The sequence below is a fragment of the Tamandua tetradactyla genome, chromosome 11, assembly GCF_023851605.1.
Source record: "Tamandua tetradactyla isolate mTamTet1 chromosome 11, mTamTet1.pri, whole genome shotgun sequence".
NCBI lineage: Eukaryota > Metazoa > Chordata > Mammalia > Pilosa > Myrmecophagidae > Tamandua > Tamandua tetradactyla.
In genome coordinates, this window is record NC_135337.1 from 83,916,135 (window position 1) to 83,938,805 (window position 22,671).

The 22,671-nt window shown below is 56.2% G+C and overlaps 1 protein-coding gene across 2 annotated transcripts; it reads left to right on the forward strand.

Annotated features, from left to right (window-relative positions):
- Positions 1 to 114: 114 nt before the first annotated feature.
- Positions 115 to 22,159, forward strand: PNPLA6 (patatin like domain 6, lysophospholipase). Of its 2 annotated transcripts, XM_077121483.1 has the most exons (35): positions 115 to 211; positions 1,311 to 1,347; positions 1,459 to 1,526; positions 1,864 to 1,951; positions 2,082 to 2,164; positions 2,354 to 2,451; positions 4,439 to 4,579; positions 4,671 to 4,830; positions 5,176 to 5,256; positions 5,555 to 5,683; positions 6,082 to 6,162; positions 6,249 to 6,411; positions 6,495 to 6,578; positions 6,923 to 7,032; positions 7,180 to 7,347; positions 7,439 to 7,516; positions 10,879 to 11,084; positions 11,346 to 11,477; positions 11,559 to 11,682; positions 12,064 to 12,177; positions 12,302 to 12,377; positions 14,377 to 14,517; positions 14,723 to 14,786; positions 15,022 to 15,190; positions 15,306 to 15,488; positions 15,621 to 15,739; positions 15,895 to 16,051; positions 16,387 to 16,503; positions 16,595 to 16,664; positions 17,122 to 17,238; positions 19,263 to 19,564; positions 20,380 to 20,496; positions 20,738 to 20,834; positions 20,931 to 21,040; positions 21,896 to 22,159. In XM_077121483.1, exons 3-35 carry the CDS (start codon positions 1,500 to 1,502, stop codon positions 21,968 to 21,970), a joined length of 3,981 nt encoding a protein of 1,326 aa, XP_076977598.1. In that variant the 5' UTR covers positions 115 to 211; positions 1,311 to 1,347; positions 1,459 to 1,499; the 3' UTR covers positions 21,971 to 22,159. The 2 variants fall into 2 exon arrangements, with proteins under 2 accessions (XP_076977598.1, XP_076977597.1); XM_077121482.1 differs by lacking the exons at positions 115 to 211; positions 1,311 to 1,347; positions 1,459 to 1,526 and having other exon boundaries at positions 1,638 to 1,951.
- The last annotated feature ends 512 nt before the right edge of the window (positions 22,160 to 22,671 follow it).

Sequence of the window (22,671 nt, forward strand, 5' to 3'; positions counted from 1 at the left end):
GCGGGAGGGGCGGTTCCTTGTGCCCGCCAGGATGAGGCCCCTTTAAGGTGCCGCTGCTCTCAGCACAGCGGGCGGTGCGAGACCTTCCCGGCCCGGCTCGGGGCGGGGCTGCGGTGCGCCCTGCGGCGAATCATTTAAAGGGGCCACGCCACCGGCTCTGGGAGGAACGCTAGGGTGTTGGTGCAGCGCGGACCCCGACTGCGGCCCCTGGGTGAGTCCGGGATTGCGTCGGCACCATAGGGAAGTCTCTTTGGGGGTCGTTAGTGAGCCCTGGATTTCCCCAAGATCTCTCTTCTCCTCCATTCCCGATGGCTCCCATCTTCCCAGTTCCCGGCAGGTGTTTCCGCACCTATAGCCAGGTGCTCCCCGGGATGGAAGGGGACTTAGTTCCCCAGGAATTTTCCAGTTAGTGCTGTAAGGGTCCAATGACTCCCCCGAGTTTCCTTTATTACTCTAGCGGCGCCAGAAACATCCTCAGTCTCCCAGAAAGCCCCAGTAATATTCCAGTCTTTATGAGTATCTTCCACGGAGCCCGGGCGCCGCCCCCAGGATCCCAGGGACAGGCCCACCGAATCCCCACTTTTATCCAGTAGTGGTTTCAGATTCTTCAGAATCTCTCAGTGACTTTCCAGTGCCCCAAGTATCTCCAGCGTCCTTGGTTACGTCTCCCAGCCCTATTGCCGGCATCATTCCTGGAGTCCCAGGGATGCTTCGCGCTCTCCGAGACCCCAGAACTTCACTATCACGCTATCGTAAACCTCCGGCGACCCCACCCCTATCTTGTGAGCCCACTCTACCCCGAGCGTCCAAGGCCTCGGTACCGCCCCGAGACCCCTTCTGGGGAAGCCCCGAGCAACACTCTCGTGTCCCCTACCCCCCGCTTCCGCGTGTCGCTGCGGGGGCGAGGGTCTGGCGTCCCGCTGTTCCATAGTGGCCCGCAGACCCAAGTTTTCTAGGGTGTGGCGTCCGGACTTCGCAAGCGGGGGAAAAGGTGCGGTCCAGGGTTCGGTTAGTCAGGATTGACCAACACCGCAGGGCAGGGGCAGGGGCCGGGGAGGGGCCCCCCAGGAGGAACCGGATGGAGCTTGTGCGGTACGTGCCCTGCGGGGACCTGCGCCCTGCAGGGACCCCCGTGCAGGCTGCTGACACTGGGTGCCCGGCCGGCTGCCCATTGGCCCGACTGGCGTTGGACGGGCGGGGTGTTTAGCCTTCCCGGTGAGTCGGCGAAGGGAGCCAGTGGGGCATCGGGGACCCGTCCCAACCCTGGCCGGGGTCCTGACCTCGCCTCGCCCGACCCCTCTGCCCCGCAGCATCCTTCTAGCGGCGGGAGAAGTCGCCCCGCATCAGGTACGCAGGGGGCGGGGCTTTCGGCAGGGGAGGGGCGGGGCTTTCGGCAGGGGAGGGGCGGGCCCAGAGTGACGACTTCGCAAAGTCTCCTTCCGTTTCTTGGTTTTCCAGACTCCGAGCCTCCCGACCCACCGGCCAGCCTAAAGCAGCTGATGGAGGCTCCGCTGCAAACCGGAATGGTAAGCGCTGGGGCTGTGCGACGCCGCGGGGACTACAACTCCCGGCGTGCTTAGCGCGCAGCATCGCGGTCCCGCGAGAACGCGGCGGCGTCGTGTCAGGCGGAACTACGCTTCCCGGCGTGCACCGCGGGCCGCCGAACCTCTGGGAAGAGTCGCGCCCCCGGGGAGGGATCCGCGCCGGCCCATTCTACGGATGGGGACGCCGGGGTCTGGGCTGGCTGCGACCTCCTCGGGGGCAGAGGAGGAGGAGTGGGATGGGGTCCGGGGCGTCCCGGCCCCCGGGGAGAGCTCGGCGGGACGGGCCTGCGATGCGCAGCCAGTGCCGTTCGTCCCGCAGGTACTGGGCGTGATGATCGGGGCCGGAGTGGCCGTGATGGTGACGGCCGTGCTCATCCTCTTCCTGGTGCGGAGGCTGCGAGTGCCGAGTGAGGACCCGATGGGCCCCTCTGGGGAGGCTGCGGGGTGGGGAGCTGGAACGCCCAGGTCACCTCCCCACCTCGGCCTGCGTGGAGGCTGCGCGGAGCTCAGAGTGACCCCTTCTCCACCTATCTTCAGAAACTCCAGCCCCCGAAGGCCCCCGGTATCGATTCCGGAAGCGGGACAAAGTGCTTTTCTATGGCCGGAAGATTATGCGAAAGGTGAGGCGAGGACTCCTGGAGTCGGTGCTTGACCATATCGAGGCCCTACCTCTTCCCTAGTTAACCCTTCTCAGTGGAAACTCCCCTCCCCTTCTTGGTAAGGCCTCCGAATCTGGTCCCACTTCTCCCCCCAAGGTCTACACTGGCAGCTGACCTATCTCCCCCACCCCACTCCCTTTACCCACACAGGTGTCACAATCTACTTCCTCCTTGGTGGACACATCCGTCTCCACCACTTCGCGACCGCGCATGAGAAAGAAACTTAAGATGCTTAACATTGCCAAGAAGTAAGGCTGTGCTGGGCTTATCTGGGGCTGGGGGTTATCTCAGGGGCTTCTTGAGTGATCAACCCACACCACAGCCACCACAAAGGGTGTATCTCAGAGTTCTTTGGACCCCTTGGGCTGTCTCGGGAGGCTTGCAAATCTGAGGGCCACCACAGGGCTCTCCTCCGTGGCTATCTCAGCATTCTCTCTGGTCTTTCCTTCCCTAAGGGCTAGCTCAGTGATGTTCCCCTACCAAATACTTTTAAGGTTTTCACCCCCTTGGCACCATCTTAGATATCTTGTCCCAAAATTGGGGTGTGTATCTGGGATCTCCAGGCACGCTATATATTGCAGGTCTCCCAACAGAAAAGAGTTTATTTCAGAGTGCCCCACTGGGGTTATCTCAGGTATCTCTATGATCTGCTGGACAGGCTGTCTCTAGTCTCTGTTTTCCAGGAGTTGTCTCAGCAATCTCTCTACATTACAGAGTCTCTTCAATATCACCTCCCTCAGAGATCTTCCCACACTAAGGCTGTCTCAGGGATTTCTCTTTCCAGGAGCCAGCTCAAGGGTTTTCTCTCACCATAAAAGTAGGAAGAACATCTCAGGAATTCCTGTCATCAGCCAAGAGTTCCATCAGGGTCTGCGACAAGGGCTTTCCCAGGGATCCCTAAGTTGGGAGCTATCCCTGAGGTCTCCTCACCACCTCAGCCCGTGTCGTAGTCATGCAGCTATCTCAGAAGTCACCTTGAAGGTCTCAAGTTCCCACACAACAGAGGGTCATCCCTGGGGACTCCAAAATCTTCATTCTCAGTTATAAGTGTATATTTAGGGTCATCTCACATCAAAAGGACTGTGTCCAGTGTTTGCACACCCTGAAGGAGACACCACAATGGCTTGATGACCGATAGAGTGCTGTCTCTGTGCTCCCTGTGATCTGGAGAATGGCTTTTCCAAGGATCTCTTTGATCAGATCTAATCTGGATTTCTTTATATAATGGAGCTTATCTCAAGGGTCTGCTCATGGAAGAGGATCTATCATGGGGCTTTGTGACCAGTGAGGGGCTCTCTGAGTGGTCAGCGTGATCTGTGGGGAAGGGCTCTCCTAGGTCATGGTTAGCAGAAGGGCCCTATTTGGACTCTCTGTGTATAATGGTGGCTGTATCTGGGTTCTCTGTGATCTGGGAGAAGAACTGTCTCAGGAATCTTTTCAAAGAGCAGAGAGGCTATATATGCCATGGGAGCTGCCTCAGGAGTCTTATACTCTAGGAAGGCTATCTCAGGAATCTAGCTTGTGACTATTGGGATGAACCATCTGAGGGAACGCTTGATCAGTAGAGGTGTTATTTCTTGGGTCTGCCCATAGCTTGGAAGCTATGTTAGGGCTCTGCTTACCCTAAAGGATGTATCTCAGGAGACTGACTAGTGGAGGGACTAACTCAGGGCTTCGTGCCAGGAATTGCAGGGTTTTGTCTGTAAAGGGCCAGACAGGCTTTCTATAGTCTCTCTCTTTTTTTTTTTTAATTTATTTATTTTTTTATTAATTAACAGGAAAAAGAAAAAAAAGAAATTAACCCAACATTTAGAAATCATACCATTCTACATATGCAATCAGTAATTCTTAACATCATCACATAGACGCATGATCATCGTTTCTTAGTACATTTGCATCGGTTTAGAAGAACTAGCAACACAACAGAAAAAGATATAGAATGTTAATATAGAGAAAAAAAATAAAAGTAATAATAATAGTAAAAAAAAAAAAACAACCAGACATCTATAGTCTCTTTTGCAACTAGCCTACTCTGCTGTGGTAGCATGAAAACAACCATAGGCAACATGTAAATGAATAAGGATGACTCTGTATGCCAATAAAACTTTATTTACAAAAATAGGCAATGGGCCTGATTTGGCCAGCTGACCAAAGTTTGCTGCGCCAGGCAAAGGACTAGTTGGTCACCTCTCAGGTCTGCCTGAGCCCTCTCCCTGCCCCCTCCACTCCCGCCAGGATCCTACGCATCCAGAAAGAGACACCAACGCTGCAGCGGAAGGAGCCCCCACCTGCAGTGCTCGAGGCCGATCTGACAGAAGGTGACCTGGCTAATTCCCACCTGCCCTCTGAGGTGCTCTACATGCTCAAAAACGTCCGGTCAGTGCCAGGGGATGCAGGCAGAGAGGTGGGGGGCCAGGGGCCAGGGGCTGACCTGACTCCCTGCAACCCTCTCTCCTTCTGCCAACAGGGTACTGGGCCACTTTGAGAAGCCACTCTTCCTGGAGCTGTGCCGACACATGGTTTTCCAGAGGCTTGGTCAGGGGGACTATGTCTTCCGGCCGGGCCAGCCAGATGCTAGCATCTATGTGGTACAGGATGGACTGCTGGAGCTCTGCCTGCCAGGGCCTGTGAGTGGACTACCCACTGGAGAACCACAGGGCCATCCTCAAAGGCTGGGCAGGATGCTATGGGGAGTGGGGCGGGCTGGTCAGTGCTACAGTGATTGGTCAGTACTGTTGGTGGGCTTTTGTGAAGTGGAATAAGGAGTCAGTGGAAGGAGTGGCTGTGGACATTTGGGTGGTCAGCAGGGTCGGTTGTTAGAGTTAGTGGTGGACAGGAAAGGGTTGTTGGTCAGAAGGCTTAGTGGGTTCCGGGATCAGTGTGGGGGATCAGTGATCATTGGGGTCAGCCTAGAATGCTGGTTGACAGGGCAGGGTCAGTACTGGTCAGTGGCACTCCACTCTATATCTTAGGATGGGAAGGAGTGTGTGGTGAAGGAAGTGGTCCCTGGGGACAGCGTCAACAGCCTTCTGAGCATCCTGGACGTCATCACTGTGAGCAACCAGCTTGTGGGGTTGAGGGGGAGGCTGGGGCATGAGGACACACTGGTGGGCTTGGGCCGAGAGAAGGGCTGGGCATGGGGGGGCTGGACATTGGGGACCAAGAAGTCCAGATCTGAGTTTCTGAGCAGGCATCAGTTGTCAAAGCTCAGGGTTCATTCTGAAGTCCTATTCCCTGATATGTCCCTGTTGCCATTGGTGGGCTATAAAGGATTTGGTGGCAGGGAGAGTCGGGGAGCGAACCCTGGGAGCCAAGGTCACAGCCCTTGACCCCACCCCCACCTCCCCACAGGGTCACCAGCATCCCCAACGTACGGTGTCTGCCCGGGCGGCCCGTGACTCCACGGTGCTGCGGCTGCCAGTGGAGGCCTTCTCCTCTGTCTTTACCAAGTACCCTGAGAGCTTGGTGCGAGTTGTGCAGGTCCGTGGACCTTCGTCCCCCCCATACCATCCCTACCCTTCTGAGGCACCAGTGGGCTGAGGCACCACTTGGGTTTATCAGCTCTGAGCAGCCAGACCCCCTCAGCCTGCGCTGTCACCTCCCATGCGCTGCATCTACCCCGTTTCCTAATTGCCGATTTCTCCCTGGCTCCTCCACCCCTGCGTCTTCTTTCTTCTGGGTCTGCCCAGCCCCTCATTGCCCCCAACCTTGGTTCTGCCCCAGCGCTTCTCTTCTAGCCTATCCCTTAACCCTTCAGTCCTGGATCCCAGCTTCCCTCTGCTTTCTCTGGCCCCTCACCCTCTAGCTCCCTGCTGGCCACTCCTAGCCCTGCCCCTGACTCCTCCCCTCCTCTGGCCCACTCCCCAAACTTCCTGCAGATCATCATGGTGCGGCTGCAGCGCGTCACCTTCCTGGCGCTCCACAACTACCTGGGTCTCACCAATGAGCTCTTCAGCCATGTGAGTGGGGGCGAGGGCACCAGCGACCAAGGGGGACCCCTGTTGACTCCCAGGATGGCGCCACAAGCTTGCTCCCCGCCCCCCAGGAGATCCAGCCGCTCCGCCTCTTCCCAAGTCCTGGCCTCCCAGCCCGCACCAGCCCGGTTCGTGGCTCGAAGCGGATGATCGGCGCTTCGACTACTGAGGAGCCAAGAGAGACCTCTGGGCGGCCACCCGACCCCGCTGGGGCCCTACTGCCTGGACCTGCTGGTACCTCAGTGTCATACCCCCTAATTCTAGTTCTGCACCCAGCGACTCTGAAGGGTTGGAGCCTGAACATGTGTCTCCCCTAGGGGACCCAGTGAAGCCCACATCCCTGGAAGGCCCCTCGGCCCCTCTGCTAAATCGCTGTATCTCCATGCCAGTGGACATCTCAGGTAATAGGGGGGCAGTGTCATGAGTACTGGGGGTCAGGGGAGGCTGTTGAGCCCCTGGGTTTGAATCCTGGCTCTGCTGCCTGTGGAGTCTTGATTTCCTTCTCAGTGAAATGGGCATACCAGCAGTCTTTTCCCACATGTGTTCTGTGGGTACTTGTTGATATGGTCCTCATTTTTGCTTCCCAAGGTGGTGAGGATGATTCTGAGGGAAAGAGCCCTATAATCAATTAGTCATGTCTGCCGTAGGCATGGTGTAGACACAGAGGTAGGGGTTGGTCTGAGACCTACAGTGGGGTGACTCTCATCTATCTGTATTGCATTTATTGCCCCCTACCCACCCGCAGGCTTGCAGGGTGGGCCCCGCTCAGACTTCGACATGGCATATGAGCGCGGCCGGATCTCCATGTCCCTGCAGGAAGAGGCCTCTGGGGGTCCCCAGGCAGCCCCCGCTCGGGTAAGGCCCTTCCTGCTTCTGTCCACCCCCACCACTCCCAACTCCAAGCCCCTCCTCGGCCAGCATCTGCCCTGGCCAAGGCTGGAGGCCCTTGAGGAGGGGTGGCTGGGATGGGAGTGGGGAGGTCACAGGTCCTGCCCTACACAGACCCCCACTCAGGAGCTCCGGGAGCAGCCAGCAGGTGCCTGTGAGTACAGCTACTGCGAGGACGAGACAGCCACGGGGGGCTGTCCTTTTGGACCCTACCAAGGCCGCCAGACAAGCAGCATTTTCGAGGCAGCGAAGCGGGAGCTGGCCAAACTGATGCGTATTGAGGTGGGCAGCAAAGGAAGGCTGGGCAGGGGGACAAGGCGGCGGGGAGGGGAGGCCTTGCTGGACCACCTCCAGCCCCACCCTTCCTCCCCAGGACTCCTCCCTCCTGAACAGCCGCGTTTTACTGCATCATGCCAAAGCTGGCACCATCATTGCCCGCCAGGGGGACCAGGTGAGGCTGACCTCTGACCCCTAAGCAACTCTAAGCAACTCTGAGCAACTCTGATCCCAAGATCTTGCATTCTGACCTTTAATCCCTGACCTTTGGCCCAATGACTGAGCTCCCATCCCCAACATAAAGACCTTTCTTTTTATTATTTCCAACCCCTTATCCTTGGATCCTATGACTCTGATCCCCAGCCCTTTCATCCCATATCCTCTGGACCCATCAACCCTCGATCTCCAGCCCCTGACGCTTTCACAGTAGGTTTCTAACCCTTATAAGACTCTTACCTTTTCTGACCCTTCCCGTAATCTCTAGTTTCTGACCTTAGAATCCTACGATACCTCCTGACATTCTATTTCCTTTTTCTAACTCCATGCTCCTTCATGGACATGAGCTCAGTGAACGAGCACAGATCAGAGTCTGGACTCTGAAGCAGGGAACCAACCTTGGGGACTATATTTCCTTGGCTCCTGAGAGCACCAGGAGGTGTAGGAAAGAATACCCTGCTCACATCTCCCTTCCCCATGTGGGAAGCTGAGACAGGGAGAGGGGTGGTCCAGTCATAACCCCACAGTCAGGAGACGCTGGAGGAGGGTGGGGCCTACCGTGAGATGGGCCAGAGTTGAAATTCTCACTCTGCCTTGACACCCTGTGTGACATTGTGCAAATTACCTAGAAACATCTCAACTTTCTCAGTTGGGAAATGGGGGTGATATCAGTGTTTACTCAGTAGGATAAGTTTTGTGGATTAAAGAGGAAATATAGTTCTGAGAAGGGTAAGGTTCAAAAAAGCAAATGGGTAGGAGGGGAGGAAGTTTTAGGGCAGCTCACATGGGGCCTGAGGGTGACAGTTCAGGCCACGTGAGCACACCCCCACCCCCACCACCTTGCCCATAGGGGAGAGAAGCCTAGGCTGGGGAGCATGTGCCTACCTGTTAGCTGGCTGGGGTCCCGAGACATCGCTCGATCAGTTGATCCTGCTGTCACCTCAGATTGCTCGTTGTAGGGCTGGGCTCCTTTCTGGAGAATAAGTTTCTTGAGGCTTTACTGACCATTCCTGGTACTTGAGGAACAGGCTGGGGAAGTTTGGTCTTACTGGTTCCTCCAGGGGCCCCTGGGCCGTGCTTATCTGGGAGGCTCTGTTGTGTTCACCCCAGCCCTGGCTTTTCAGTGGACCAGGCGGATCTGCGCCCACCCAGAGTTTCTTGGGAAGTCTCCAGGTTTTTGTTAGGGATAGCTCCTTTGTGGCGCCTTCCTCCAATGCTGTACAGCAGAGGTTCACAAGCAGGGGCGGTTTTGGCCCCCAGAGAACATTTGGCAAGTTGGGATATTTTTTATTTTTACGGCGTGGGGGCTGCTACTGGCATCTGGTGGGGAGAAGCCAGAGATGCTGCAGTGCACAAGACAGCCTCTCATAACAGGGAATTACCCAGTCCAAAATTCAGCAGTGCCAACATTGAGAAACCCTGCTTTATGGCACATGTTTCCCAAAGTGTGTTTCATGGAACACCTTAATTGCAAACAGGGATCTGTAGTCAGCTAGGTTTGGGAAATACCGGTTGTTGTATCTCTTTCTGGATGGTCCAAGCTACCATCATTTGTATATTCAAGGCCCTGAGAAGTCCTGCAATAAAGAAACATGTTTCCCAATCTGATGGTGAATGATAGCCTATTAGTAGCTCCCATTGAGCTACCAAACACAGTCTGGAAATTTTGTCTTAGAAGATTTCAGCATGTATGTCATGTGTCTCTCTCTCTTCAGACACACAGAGCCAGTTGTCTGGCTTCCAACTCAGTGGGGCTTTTTGGGAACCAGATTTGTGTGGTTGACAGGGAAGAAATCTGTTTCTGGACATTTGCAGTTCTTTATTGATAAAGGGATAGAGCCGGGAGATGTGGCTGGGAAAGGAGGGAATCATCTGTGTACTGAGCACCTGCTACATCCCAGGCCTGGGCTGCTTGCAAGGGAAGTGAGAAAATGAGAAAAATGCCATGGTCCCTGCCCTTGAGAAGGGGAGGGGAATAGACGTTACTCAAATGATTACAGAAATTGTTGTCAAATCATACGTATTTAGTGTTACGAAGGAGATGTTTTTGGCTTTAGTGGCATCTCTGAGGCAGTGAGCTCCAGCTAAGGAGGAAGGATGGGGAGGAAAAGGCAGTCGGGGTAGAGGGAACCAAATCTCCTTTGATGGGAAGGAAGATGCTGCTCTCCAGGAAATAAAAAGTCAGCAGACTAGAGGAGAACAAGTGAACAAGAGCCAAGAGGATTTATCTCTGAAAAATATTCTTTTGTGTAGATATGTCACATTTTGTTTACCCTGTCATCACTTGATGGACATTCAGTATATTTCCATCTTTTGGCTATTGTGAATGATGCTGTCGTGAACATTTGTGTACAAGTTTCTGTGTGGACATGTTTTCCAGGAGTGGAGTGCTGGACATAGGTTAATTCTGCTTAACTTTTTGAGGAACTGGCAGATGGTTTTCCAAAGCAACTACACCATTTTACATTCATATCAGCAGTCTGTGAGGGTGCCAGTTTCCCCACAGATACCACTTATCTGACTTTTTGATTACAGCCATCGAAGTGGGTATCAAGTGTTATCTCACTGTTGTTTTTTCTTTCCACTGTGGTTTTGATTTGCACATCTTTGGTGGTTAATGGTGCTGAGTGTCATTTCCTGTGTTTATTAGCCATTGGTATTATCTTCTTTAGAGAAACGTCTGTTCAGATCTTTTGCCCATTTTCAAATTGGATTATTTGTCTTTTTATTATTGTGTTGAAAGAGCTCTTTATATATTCTAGATATGAGTCCCTTTTCCCATATATGATTTGCAAATATTTTCTCCCATCTTGTGGGTTGTTTTTTTCACTCTCCTGATAGTGTCCTTTGATGCACAAAAGTTGACTTTTTCGAAAAAGTCCAATTTATCTATTTTTTTTTCTTTTGTCGCTTACACTATTGGTGTTGTAGCTTAAGAATCCATTGCCAAATTCTAGGTCATGAATTAGCCCTATATTTTCCCAGAAGAGCTTCATGGTTTAAGTTATTAGGTTTTGGTCTTTGATCAATTTTGAGTTAATTTTTGTATATGGTGTGAGGTAAGGATCTAACTTGATGCTTTTGCATGTGGGTCTCCAGTTGTCCCAGCATTAACAAAGAAGATTTAAGCTCAGCCAGGCCATGTCAAAGAGTTTAGATCTTAATCTGAGCTTAGAGTTTGGCAATCCTTCAGTAATGTCTGCCTTGGATGCTAAGTAGTCCTATGGGATGCTCGGCTCAAAACTATCCCAAAGCCTACATTCCCCCTCTCTCCCTTCTCTAACCTTTCCTTCGGACTGCCCCCGGTGCCTGCCCCCACAGGACGTGAGCCTGCACTTCGTGCTCTGGGGCTGCCTCCACGTCTACCAGCGCATGATAGACAAGGCCGAGGACGTGTGCCTGTTTGTTGCTCAGCCAGGGGAGCTGGTGGGGCAGCTGGCGGTGCTCACTGGTGAACCCCTCATCTTCACACTGCGTGCCCAGCGAGACTGTACCTTCTTGCGCATCTCCAAGTCTGACTTCTATGAGTACGAAGAGCCAGAGGCTGGGGTGGGGGTGGTGCTTAGAGTCCCCAGCCACCTCTCCCTAGGGACCCCATCCCCTGACCTCCCCCCCTTCTAAGGGGGCAGAAGGAAGCCCCCAGGTTTGGTCGTCCAGTGCCCTTTTGGGGCAATTTGAACCCTTCCTGTCCCCCAGCCCCCATCCCAGGCCATCACTAGCCCTGTGCATTCCCTCGGAGCTGGCCAGGGCTCCATCAGCCTTGCATCCCCTCTCTCGCCTCTGCGCAGGATCATGCGAGCACAGCCCAGCGTGGTACTAAGTGCAGCTCACACAGTGGCCGCCAGGATGTCGCCCTTCGTGCGCCAGATGGACTTTGCCATCGACTGGACAGCCGTGGAGGCGGGTCGTGCACTGTACAGGTGCAGTTTCCACCCCACCTCGCCGCTAGGGCCCAGTGTGAGACTCAATCCTGGTGCTCTCTGACCTGTTCCCCACTCCAGGCAGGGCGACCGCTCTGACTGCACCTACATCGTGCTCAACGGACGGCTGCGCAGCGTCATCCAGCGCGGCAGCGGCAAGAAGGAGCTGGTGGGCGAGTATGGACGCGGGGACCTCATCGGCGTGGTGAGTGCGCCCCACCCACTGACCTCTGACCTCTCCCAGCCCAGTTGCCTCACACAGCTACATTGCAACCCCTGCAACAGATATCACCCAGTTCACTTCCCCAGCTCCTTTCCGTAGGGCGGGAGCCCCTAAGCGAGGTGATGAGTCTGCTTACTGACCCTAGTACCGGATCTTTCTCCATCTGAAGAAGGCGGATCACTCCCTTCCTGTCCTGGGTCCCTCATGGGTGTGAGATTTGGCTCTGACCCCCTCTAATGCTATCTAGAGGACTCTCAGGGAGAGGCGGTACCTCGCCCTCTCTGTGCTTAGGGTCTGCCTTTCCCTTCCCTTGTCCCGGGCCTCCCTGTCTGAACAGCCCCGGTCATGCGCCTGGTCCCACAGGTGGAGGCACTGACTCGGCAGCCGCGCGCCACGACGGTGCACGCGGTGCGCGACACGGAGCTGGCCAAGCTCCCTGAGGGCACACTGGGTCACATCAAGCGGAGGTACCCACAGGTGAGGTCGGGTGTGGGCGGGGCTCCCATGGTGTGGGGGCGGAGCACTTGGAGGGGCAGGACCTCGAGCCCTAGGGGGCGGGGCGGAGCTCGGAAGTCACTCACTGGGCCTCCAACACCCCCAGGTCGTGACCCGCCTCATCCACCTGCTGAGCCAGAAAATCCTGGGAAATTTGCAGCAGCTGCAGGGACCCTTCCCGGGTGAGAGTGGACCTGCGCCTGGAGCATGCTGGAGAGGGAGTCCCAATCCCCGGGCACACTGGGAGATGGAGTCCGGGTTCCTGGCCATGCTGGGAAACGGAGTCCTTCACTCTAGACAGGCTGTTCTCAAGTAGTGTTGGTGCAGAGGGCAGGGCCTGAGGCGGTGCGGTTAGTTCTTCCTATCAGGGTTTTTTGTGAATGGAGTGCAGATCCGGAACATGCGGGAAAAGGAAGCCTAGACCAGCACACACCGGGGAAGGAAGCCCATGGGGGTGGAAGTAGGGGTAGGGGTGGGGTGGGCAGTGTCTGGGGCCCAGGGCATGCTGGGAAGGGGTTTCTGAAGATCCGGTCATGCTGGGGGCTGGAGACCTGGCCATAGAAAATGGCATCAGGGTCTGCACGTGCTGAAGTGTGGGCCTGGGGCCCTAGACCAGCGGTTTCTTCCGCCAGAAGCCTCTGCCCCATCAGCTGTGGGGCCTGGATAGATGGGGAAGGTGGGCTGGGGTCACTACCAAGCCCCACCTCTTTCCCCTCCCCCTCCTATTTCCGCTTCATGCATGTAAATGTTCCTTTATTCCCACCTTCCTCTTGGAAGTAATTCTGGGACAGCCACTGGGAAAGGCTGCATTAAGGCCTTGGGTTCCTGAGAGCTTATGGGTGGAGAATAGCAAGTTTCTCTCAAGCATGCACACAGTCCCCAGCAGGACACCATTTAAAAATGACTTAGGAAGAGCACAGTGTAGCTGGGCTGGGGCTTACCATAAAGAAATCAAAAGAGGGTTGGCCCTTTGGGGAGAGTGGGAGGGTGGAAGACTTCTGAGGAAAGCGAGCTGAGACTTGATAAATGAGATGGGACCAGACATAGAAGGGAAAGTCAAAGACCCTGGACTCAGGGTTGGTGGTTTGGAGGCACTGTATGGAGAATAAGGGAGACTGAGAAACCCAGGCAGGGGCCAAGTCACTGAGGGGCTGTGGAATTGCATTTGAATTTATTCAGACTGCTAGAGGAGGCAGGTACACACTTTCAAGCACGGGAGGGGGGAAGGAGTCTGTTTTTGTGTGTGTGTTTCTGTGTGATAAAATACATCGAACATAGAATTTACTGATTTAGCTATTTCAGTGTAAAATCCAAGGACATTAAGTGTATTCATAATGTTGTGCAACCATCACCACTGTCTAATTCCAGAATCTTCTCATCCCTCCGAACGGAAACCCCTCTGTACCCATTAAGCCCCATTCCATTCCCCCACTCCCCAGGCTTGGCATCAGTAGTCTGTTTTCTGTCTCTGTGGACTAAGCCAGGTGGTTTGTTTGTTTAATTTTTATTGTGGTGACATATATACAACATAACATTTCCCATTTTAACTTTACTTTCAAGTATACAGTGGTGTCAATTACATTCAATGTTGTGCATCCATTATCAAAATATTTCCACCAAGCAGGATGTTTCTTAAGGTGCTTTTGGGCTGCTCTGTGAAAAGTGGATTTTGTGGGGTGGGGTGGTGAAGTAGATATGGGAAGATGAGCCAATAGGCTACTGCAGAGGTCCAGGCAAGAGATGGGAGTTTGAGGGCTTGGTCTGAGGTGTTGGCAGAGAAGCTGAGAAGCAATAAATGGATTAAAGCAGATTTATTTCACCCTAGTGTTCTGTGCAAACCTCTTCATTGGATAGAAGAGACAAGGGGGTAGTGGGGGCAGGTAAAGCAGTGAAGAGGTGGATAAGTCTCAGCAGGCACAGGTGGAGCATTGAAACGGTTGTAGAGTTGGAGAAGTGTTGTAGAACCCTACTGGAGAGATTAGAGCTACCACAGAAGACTGGCTGGCCAGGTCTTACCAAGAGAGGAGAGAGTGGGTGAAGCCATGGGTCTAGGGCCGAGGTGGTGACCTAAACTGTGGCTGCCTAAGGCCCCAAGCCAGCCAGGAGCTGGGGAGCAGGAGGGGGGGGGGCAGAAATTTTGGAGGAGCATAACCCTCTCTCATCCATGGGGTGTCTGAGCAGGGTCCGGGCTGGGTGTGCCCCCACACTCGGAGCTCACCAACCCAGCCAGCAACCTGGCGACAGTGGCAGTCCTGCCCGTGTGTGCTGAGGTACCCATGGTGGCCTTCACACTGGAGCTGCAACACGCCCTGCAAGCCATCGGTCAGTAGGGCAGGGGGACATCGGTTATTGGGGGCTGGCCATTGGTCTGGAGGGCAAAGGGGGGACACAGCATTGGTCCCTGAGTGGTGCTGGCAGGGTGGATCATTGTGGGGTGCGGTGGCACAGGGACTCTGGATAATTGGGTGGGGAGGGGCTTTCAGCCCTGTAGGTCTTGACCCCTAACTTCTCCTTCCCTGCCCCTCAGGCCCCACACTCCTCCTCAACAGTGACATCATCCGGGCCCGCCTGGGGGCGTCTGCACTGGATAGGTGTGTATGGTGTTGGGGGAGGGCTTGGAGCCTGGGAGTCTCTCAGATCCGGGTTCCAGTTCAGGGTTGTGACCCAAGGAACTAGCGCCCCACCCTCCCGGTCCCTGGGAAGACGATGGGATGATTCTACATTATGGAGGCCCGGATCTAAGCACCCCCAGCAGTGGGCTACCTGGTCTCTGGGGGGCATGTGACCCCAGACCAGGCCCAGTGTGCCTCCTTCCTGCCCGGCCAGTATCCAGGAGTTCCGGCTGTCAGGGTGGCTGGCGCAGCAGGAGGATGCACACCGCATCGTGCTCTACCAGACGGACGCTTCGCTGACGCCGTGGACCGTGCGCTGCCTGCGCCAGGCTGACTGCATCCTCATCGTGGGGCTGGGCGACCAAGAGCCCACCCTTGGCCAGGTCCGGAGACCCCGCCCCCAAGGCCTGCCCCCCTCCCCCCCCAGAGGCTGGGTGCCCCAAGCCAAGCCAGCTGGGAGGGGTATGCACTGTGACTTTGGTCCTCCGACCCCTGCAGCTAGAGCAGATGCTGGAAAACACGGCGGTGCGCGCCCTCAAGCAGCTGGTCCTGCTGCACCGTGAGGAGGGCCCGGGCCCTGCGCGCACCGTTGAGTGGCTCAACATGCGCAGTTGGTGCTCGGGCCACCTGCACCTGCGCTGCCCGCGCCGCCTCTTCTCGCGCCGCAGCCCAGCCAAGCTGGTAAGGGGCGGGGCCCACAGAGGGTGGGGGTGGGGCCACAGGTGGTCAGAACCCGGCTGGGGGAGCCGCAGAACCCGCCCCCTCTTTGCCCCCCACGTCCCTGTCTTCATGTTCCCGTCTCCCCCACCCCAGCACGAGCTCTACGAGAAAGTATTCTCCCGGCGCGCGGACAGGCACAGCGACTTCTCCCGCCTGGCGCGAGTGCTCACGGGAAACACCATTGCCCTCGTGCTGGGCGGGGGCGGGGCCAGGTGAGCGGCGGGGCCAGGGCCAGAAGGGGCGCAACTTACCCCTGGGAGCAAGCCGTGGGGGCAGGGCTTGCAATTTGTTCTTTGGCTGTGGGGGTGGGAAGGAGGGGCGATTCCTGGGGCAGATGCCGACGCAAGGCTGGCCCACTTGCTCCTAGGGGCTGCTCGCACATCGGGGTGCTGAAGGCGTTAGAGGAGGCGGGGGTCCCCGTGGACCTGGTTGGTGGCACGTCCATCGGCTCCTTCATCGGGGCCCTGTACGCCGAGGAGCGCAGCGCCAGCCGCACCAAGCAGCGGGCCCGCGAGTGGGCCAAGGTGTGTGGGGGCTGGGAGGAGCCAGGCGGCACTTCCCTCCCACAGTCGGGACCCTTCCGTGGTGGCCCTTTCTGCCTTAATCTGGGCATTTTGCCGAGACCTCCACATTAAACGTGCATCTGGCTAAAAACTCCGGGCACCTCCACAGGGACGTGGGATGACCCCCTCTGTGACTCTGGCCCCAAACCCAGCTAGCGTGATCCGGGTCCTCAACGCCCACCGTGGTAGTGGCCCCTGGTGACTCCTGTTCCACCTTTGGTGGCAACATCATCCTCTTTGAGTGCTCCTTGTATGTCCCCAATGGGTGACCCCGGTGATGCTCTCTCTGACCCCAGAGTATGACTTCCGTGCTGGAGCCGGTGCTGGACCTCACCTACCCTGTCACCTCCATGTTCACGGGATCGGCCTTCAACCGCAGCATCCACCGAGTTTTCCAGGACAAGCAGATTGAGGTGCGCCCATCTCCTTACCCAGCCCTGCCCCCTACTCCTTCCCACAACTCTAGTTCCCAATCCCCCACCACTTGGGTTCCTGTCCCCTTAGGACCTGTGGCTGCCGTACTTCAACGTGACAACAGACATCACTGCCTCAGCCATGCGGGTCCACAAAGACGGTGGGTATCCCCACCCCCTCTGCCCCCACAACAGCTTCTGTGGCCACATTTGGGGTGGGGGGACTGCAGGGAGGGCAGCTGAGCGTCTGGGACGTTGTTAACACAAGTGACCGTCCACCCTGGCCTGCTCGCCGACCACTAACCATCACCCACTAATGCCCCAGAGGCCCCAGGTATGTTTGTCCTTGGTGTCCTCAGGGGTGGGGAGCTGGGGGACTAGTCGGGCGCCTCAACCCTTCACACCATCCCTGCAGGCTGCTTGTGGCGCTATGTCCGGGCCAGCGCCTCCTACTGCCCCTACGTGCCCCCACTGTGCGACCCCACGGATGGGCACCTGCTGGTGGACGGTTGCTACGTTAACAACGTGCCAGGTCAGCGAGCCTGCCGGGCTGGCCGGGCCTCTGAGTACATCTGAGCGTGTCCGTGCGTGTCTGTGTCTGTGTGTCCCACTGGGCAGGCTCCCTGTGGCGGTATGTGCGTGCCAGCATGACGCTCTCAGGCTACCTGCCCCCGCTGTGCGACCCCAAGGACGGGCACCTCCTCATGGATGGCGGCTACATCAACAACCTGCCAGGCAAGTGACCGCCCGCACACGTGCGCGTTCACGGATTTGCACACCAGGGCTCCTGCTGCGTGTGCACACCTGCCAGCACGCAAGCCACTGGGCCTGTGCAATGGTGCACTCACGGATGGGAAGTGCACAAGCAGCTACCACAGACGGGTACCCTGTGCATGCAGACACATCTGCACACACTCACATGCATACCCAGATTTGCAAGTGTGCCTGAGGGAGAAGTGCAGGCAGTTGACAAGTTCAGTTTTAGAAACAGATGCATACAGACACCCCTGCACTCCCAGTGAGACACACAGACGCCCACATACCCCCCACGGGGCACCCAGATGCCCATGCGTCTCCAGTGAGTCACACAGACGTCTGCGCACCCCCCAGCAAGGCACACCCACACACATGTAGGGAAGTATGCAGATAGAATGGGGTGCATCACATGTACTCACACATGCCCATCTTCTTAGAGGCTCATGAGTCGGTGCCTCTACATATATGTACACAGACACATGTGCCCAGAAGAGCGGATGTGTCCACTCCTGTGCCAACCCAACCACACTTGCCCCACACGTGGCCAAGTAAGCTTTCTTTCCCCTCTGCTGACTTGATACCTGCAGATGTAATGCGGGAGTGTCTGTAGTGTAGCATTGCACATACCCAGAAGCATGCTTATGTGGACAGTTAAAGCACATGAACTATAAGTTCTCATGGGGCAGAAGTAGGCAGACTCTGGCCCATGGACCAAATCTGGGCCCCTGACTGCTTTTGTAAATAGAGTCTTATTGGCACCCGAACCCGCCCATCCATTTGCGTGTCTTGAAGGGCTGTCTCTGTGTCACGGTGGCAAACTGGAGCAGTCGAGGCAGAGGTCACAGGACCGGCAAGGCCAGAAACATTTACTCTCTGACTCTTTACAGAAACATTTGCCGACTCCTATACACACACATGTTTGATACAACCACACATGCATGGGCAGGTATGTACAGGCCCACAGGTGGGTGGGCACACTGAGACCCACCAGGAAAGAGAAACAGGCATGGATCTTGGTACACGGGGCTGGAAATGTGTACAGCTGGGGCCAGATGCATGTACAGAGGGACAGGCACACTCAGACGTGTGTGTTCACAAACGTAGTCTCTCCCGTGAAGCGGGGGGTGCATGCAGGGACATATGGACACGTGGACAAGGGCACATGTACTCAGAAACTCAAGCAAGCCCATGAGGGACCCCATACGAGGTCTGACAGAGATTCACCTGCCTTCTTGTCCTGGGCCTGGCTGCGGGACTCTACACTCCACCTCCCCCCACACCCACACAGGGACCCTTGTGGGGGTCAGCATATGTGCCAGTAGAGACCCTTAGCCCAGCACCCTGTTTGCCAGATGTCACCCTCTCTCCCTACCTCCTCTGCCTCACGGCCCCACGTTCCTGGATCTCCTGTTCCCTGCTCCGTGCCCTCCATCCCTGGGCTCTCTTTCTACCTGGAACCCCCGCCACCACCACAATTCTGACCCTGATAGCTCTCCCTCCATCTCCCTCCAAGTATCTCTTTCTTTCTGTCTCCCTGGCTCTGTCCCCCACCCCACAGCTCTGACCCCTGGTGTCTTTTCTCCCAGGTCTCTTTGCTTTCTCATGTCTCATTCCCTCTGTTTCCCAGGATTTGGTTTCCTTCTTCTGTGTCTGATTCTTCTCTACCCCCCACTCCCTGATCTTCTCATCTCTGGCTCCTGTTGTTCTTTCTTTTGCCCTCTCCGTGTCTCAGTCTTTCCACACCTCTGTCCCTGACGTGTCTGACTGTGTTTTTCCCCACAACCTCGCCCCTCTGCCCCCATTTCCCCTACTCCCCCCATCCCTCTGGCCCTGGTTCCCAGATCCAAAAAACTGGCCCCCTCCCCTCAAGTTCATTTGCATTTATTTGCATGATGGCATGTCCTTTGCATGGTTGGTTGGTTTGTGGGACTGGGTCAAACTTCCCTGCCCTAGGCTCCCAGGTGTCAGGGAGCAACTCTCTGACCCCGTCCCCGGCCCCACAGCGGACATTGCCCGCAGCATGGGGGCCAAGACCGTCATCGCCATTGACGTGGGGAGCCAGGACGAGACGGACCTCAGCACCTACGGGGACAGCCTATCTGGTTGGTGGCTGCTGTGGAAGCGGCTAAACCCCTGGGCAGAGAAGGTCAAGGTTCCGGACATGGCGGAGATCCAGTCCCGCCTGGCCTATGTGTCCTGCGTGCGGCAGCTGGAGGTGGTCAAGTCCAGCACCTACTGCGAGTACCTGCGCCCGCCCATTGACTGCTTCAAGACCATGGACTTCGGAAAGTTCGACCAGATCTATGTGAGCGAGTGGAAGCTGGGGTGGGGGTGGCGGCCCGGTGGTCCTGCAAAGCATTACATAAAGCCCCGGGCACCTCGAGGGGCAGGGCTTCAGGGCTCACTCTGGGATCCATGGGAAGTAGAATAGTGATGGAGTGACATGTGCAAAGTGTGACGGGTTGTGGGCTGTGCATCTGCCACATACGAACTAACGTTCTTACCACGTGCAACTGCCCTGCCTAGTGCCTTGTCTGTGTTGGTGGGATGGAGGGCGGTGATGAATTAGTCCTGTCTGCCACAGGGCTGGGAGAGGCACCTAGTAGCGTGTATGTCACCTGCCACTGATCCTGGAAAAGGTCTCATAGCCCCTGCCAACTGGAACTGATTGGCAGCTGCTTGCCCAGTGGGTAAAAGGGTCTGATGCCATTTCTGGGTCCACTGGGAAAGTATGCAGTGATTGATAAGTGATGTCTGCCCTGGGTATGGACAAAGGCTCTCTCTACTTGGTACAGTTTTGCAGACCTTAAAGTAAGCTTTTTTTGCACACCACCATCTTATATTATTTCATGTGGGCCTCCTGGTCCCAAATGGGAAAGAATGTGGAGCGCTTGACTGGCAGTGTCTGGCAAGGGTACCAGAGGGGTTACCTTGGCGAGTGTGCCACATGCAGCTGATCCTGAAATAGGTTTAATCTCAAATGCCAGCTCCCCCAGAGAGTCAGGCCTTTGAGGGTCCAGGGAAGGGGCAGGCAGAGTGGGGATGAATCGAGAGGGTGTGCAGTAGAGGAGAGGAGCTGGGGAGGTTGTGGGCACGGCCCCAACCCCACACTTCCTGCAGGACGTGGGCTACCAGTACGGGAAAGCTGTGTTTGGGGGCTGGAGCCGCGGCGACATCATCGAGAAGATGCTCACAGACCGGCGGTCTGCAGACCTTAATGAGAGCCGCCGCTCAGACGTAAGCCTGTGACACCTGCCTCTGCCTCTGAGGGATTGCTCTGACCCCAGGGATTCCAACCATCCACCCCTCTAGGTCCTCCCCAACGTCAGATGACTCCATACATCCCCGGGGTTTTGCTGAGCCCCTGGACCACTGAGTCCTGAGAGCTCTCCGGGATCTCCTCTGAGCCCCTAAGATGCCACTATCCTTCAGACCCCCAGACTTTTGTGAACCCCTGAGACCCTCATGCCTCCCACAGGTGCTCGCCTTCCCCAGCTCCGGCTTCACCGACCTGGCAGAGATTGTGTCCCGGATCGAGCCCCCCACAACCTACGTTTCTGACGGCTGTGCTGATGGTGAGGGGCTCGGGGACCCGGGAGGGTGGGGTTTGGCCTGGAGTTGGGCAGATATGCCTAGAGATGTCATACCTTGTCCCCCTACCCCAACTCCAGGGGAGGAATCGGATTGCCTGACGGAGTATGAGGAGGATGCAGGACCTGACTGCTCAAGGGATGAGGGGGGCTCTCCCGAGGGTGCAAGCCCCAGCGCTGCCTCTGAAGTGGTGAGAGCAGTGGGGAAGGCGGGAGTTGGCATTCATGTTGCGTGATGTGCGTGTGCGCCTACGTGGTGGGTGCCCCATAGTGGCTGACAGCCTTCAGGGGTATGTGGGGATTCGGTGACATTGGGGCAGTGTGTTTGAAGGCACACAGGGTGCCGTGTCTTGTGACTGAAGTGTTGAGTAATCCATGTAGAATGACAGACACCATAGAAGAGACATTGGGTGTAGCATGACATGTTTCTGTCGTTCATGAAGGCCTGTGTGTTCAGTATTGAGAAGCCCAGTATGCTTCCAAAGTGATATTCATGGTGGTAGACACATCAGCACTGCAGATGAAGCAAGCTTTGGGGGCAGGACGTCAGGAGATACGAATTCCAGTTGATGTATAAATGCCACATGCTCAGTGGCCCTTGTGTTGGGTGGTGCATGTTGAGGTGACATGATGATTGTGTTGAGTGGCATGTTTCTGTGCTGGGTGGTATATTGTTGGGTAGTGCATGTTGGGGTGACACTGTGGATGTGCCCTGAGTGGCATGCCCTGTGCCTAGTGGCAGATGTGTGGGGTCCTGCTTGTAGGGGGATACAGTTGCGTGTGTTGAGTGTCATGATCCGTGAGGGGCAGTTCATGTGTTGGATGGCTTGACTGACGTACTGAGTGGTGTGTTCCATGCTGGGGTGTGACATGTGTGGGATGGTACATGTTGGGTTGACACAGTTGACATCTGTTGGGTGGCAGGTCCCATGTCGGGTGGCCTGTGTGTTGGGCAGCACGCATTGGGTTGCATCGTTGATGTGTGTTGAGTGGCGGGTCCCATGCTGGGTGGCGTGTGCACGTACATGGCACTCCTATGCCTGCAGGAGGAGGAGAAGTCGATTCTCCGGCATCGGCACTGTGTGCCCCAGGGCCCGTCCAGCTCAGCTGCAGACACCTGAGGATCTCGCAAGGTTCCCCCCAGGTTCATACCTGAGACGTCCTGGAAACTGTGACCCCCCTCGGTCTCCCTTGGCACCTACGGCCCAGGGCCAGCACACTGGACTGACCTGCCCCTGAGGGGAGGGGCAGCACTGCACTGATGACCCCCTAACCAGTTACCCCCCCCAATAAACCTTCATCTCTAAGAAGGGGCCACATGTCATCTTTGGGCTTGGGGCCCCTCACCCCCTCTCTCCACACTGAGAGTGAGACAGCCGTGAACTTCTTGCGGTGACTTCCTATGTGCCCAGCCTTGGGCTGACCTCCCCTGCTGTGAGTACCATCCCTGGAATTCCTATATAGTCCCACTCAGTGCTGGCCCCAGACCACTGGGCCCCTGAGTGCTGTGTGCCATTCCGGGAGTCAGGGATCCTCTTGGGCACCTCTCCTGGCACCCTATTTGTTCCCCTAAGTTCCCACCGTCTCTGCTCTCAGCTTGCCCTACTGTGCTTGGGTGCTCCATGTTTCCAGAATGTTCTGATGGCATGCCCAGTTCCTCAAGGACCACTCTGTACCCCCCTACACACACACACGGTTCAAGGACTTTACCCTTAGAGGGTCCCAGACATTGCCCTACTGTGTGCTCAGCTGAGGCCACACAGAATGAACCAATCCCTACTGTGCACCAAGACCTGCCACCAGGGGCTCTTGCTCTTGGTCT

Bases quoted from the DNA above. Each gene is read 5' to 3' on its own strand.
- PNPLA6 (XM_077121482.1), top strand. From the start codon at position 1,720: ATGGGGACGCCGGGGTCTGGGCTGGCTGCGACCTCCTCGGGGGCAGAG. The intron at 15,740-15,894 runs GTGAGCGGCGGG...ACTTGCTCCTAG, and splicing joins CTGGGCGGGGGCGGGGCCAG to GGGCTGCTCGCACATCGGGG. The intron at 19,565-20,379 runs GTGAGCGAGTGG...CACTTCCTGCAG, and splicing joins GAAAGTTCGACCAGATCTAT to GACGTGGGCTACCAGTACGG.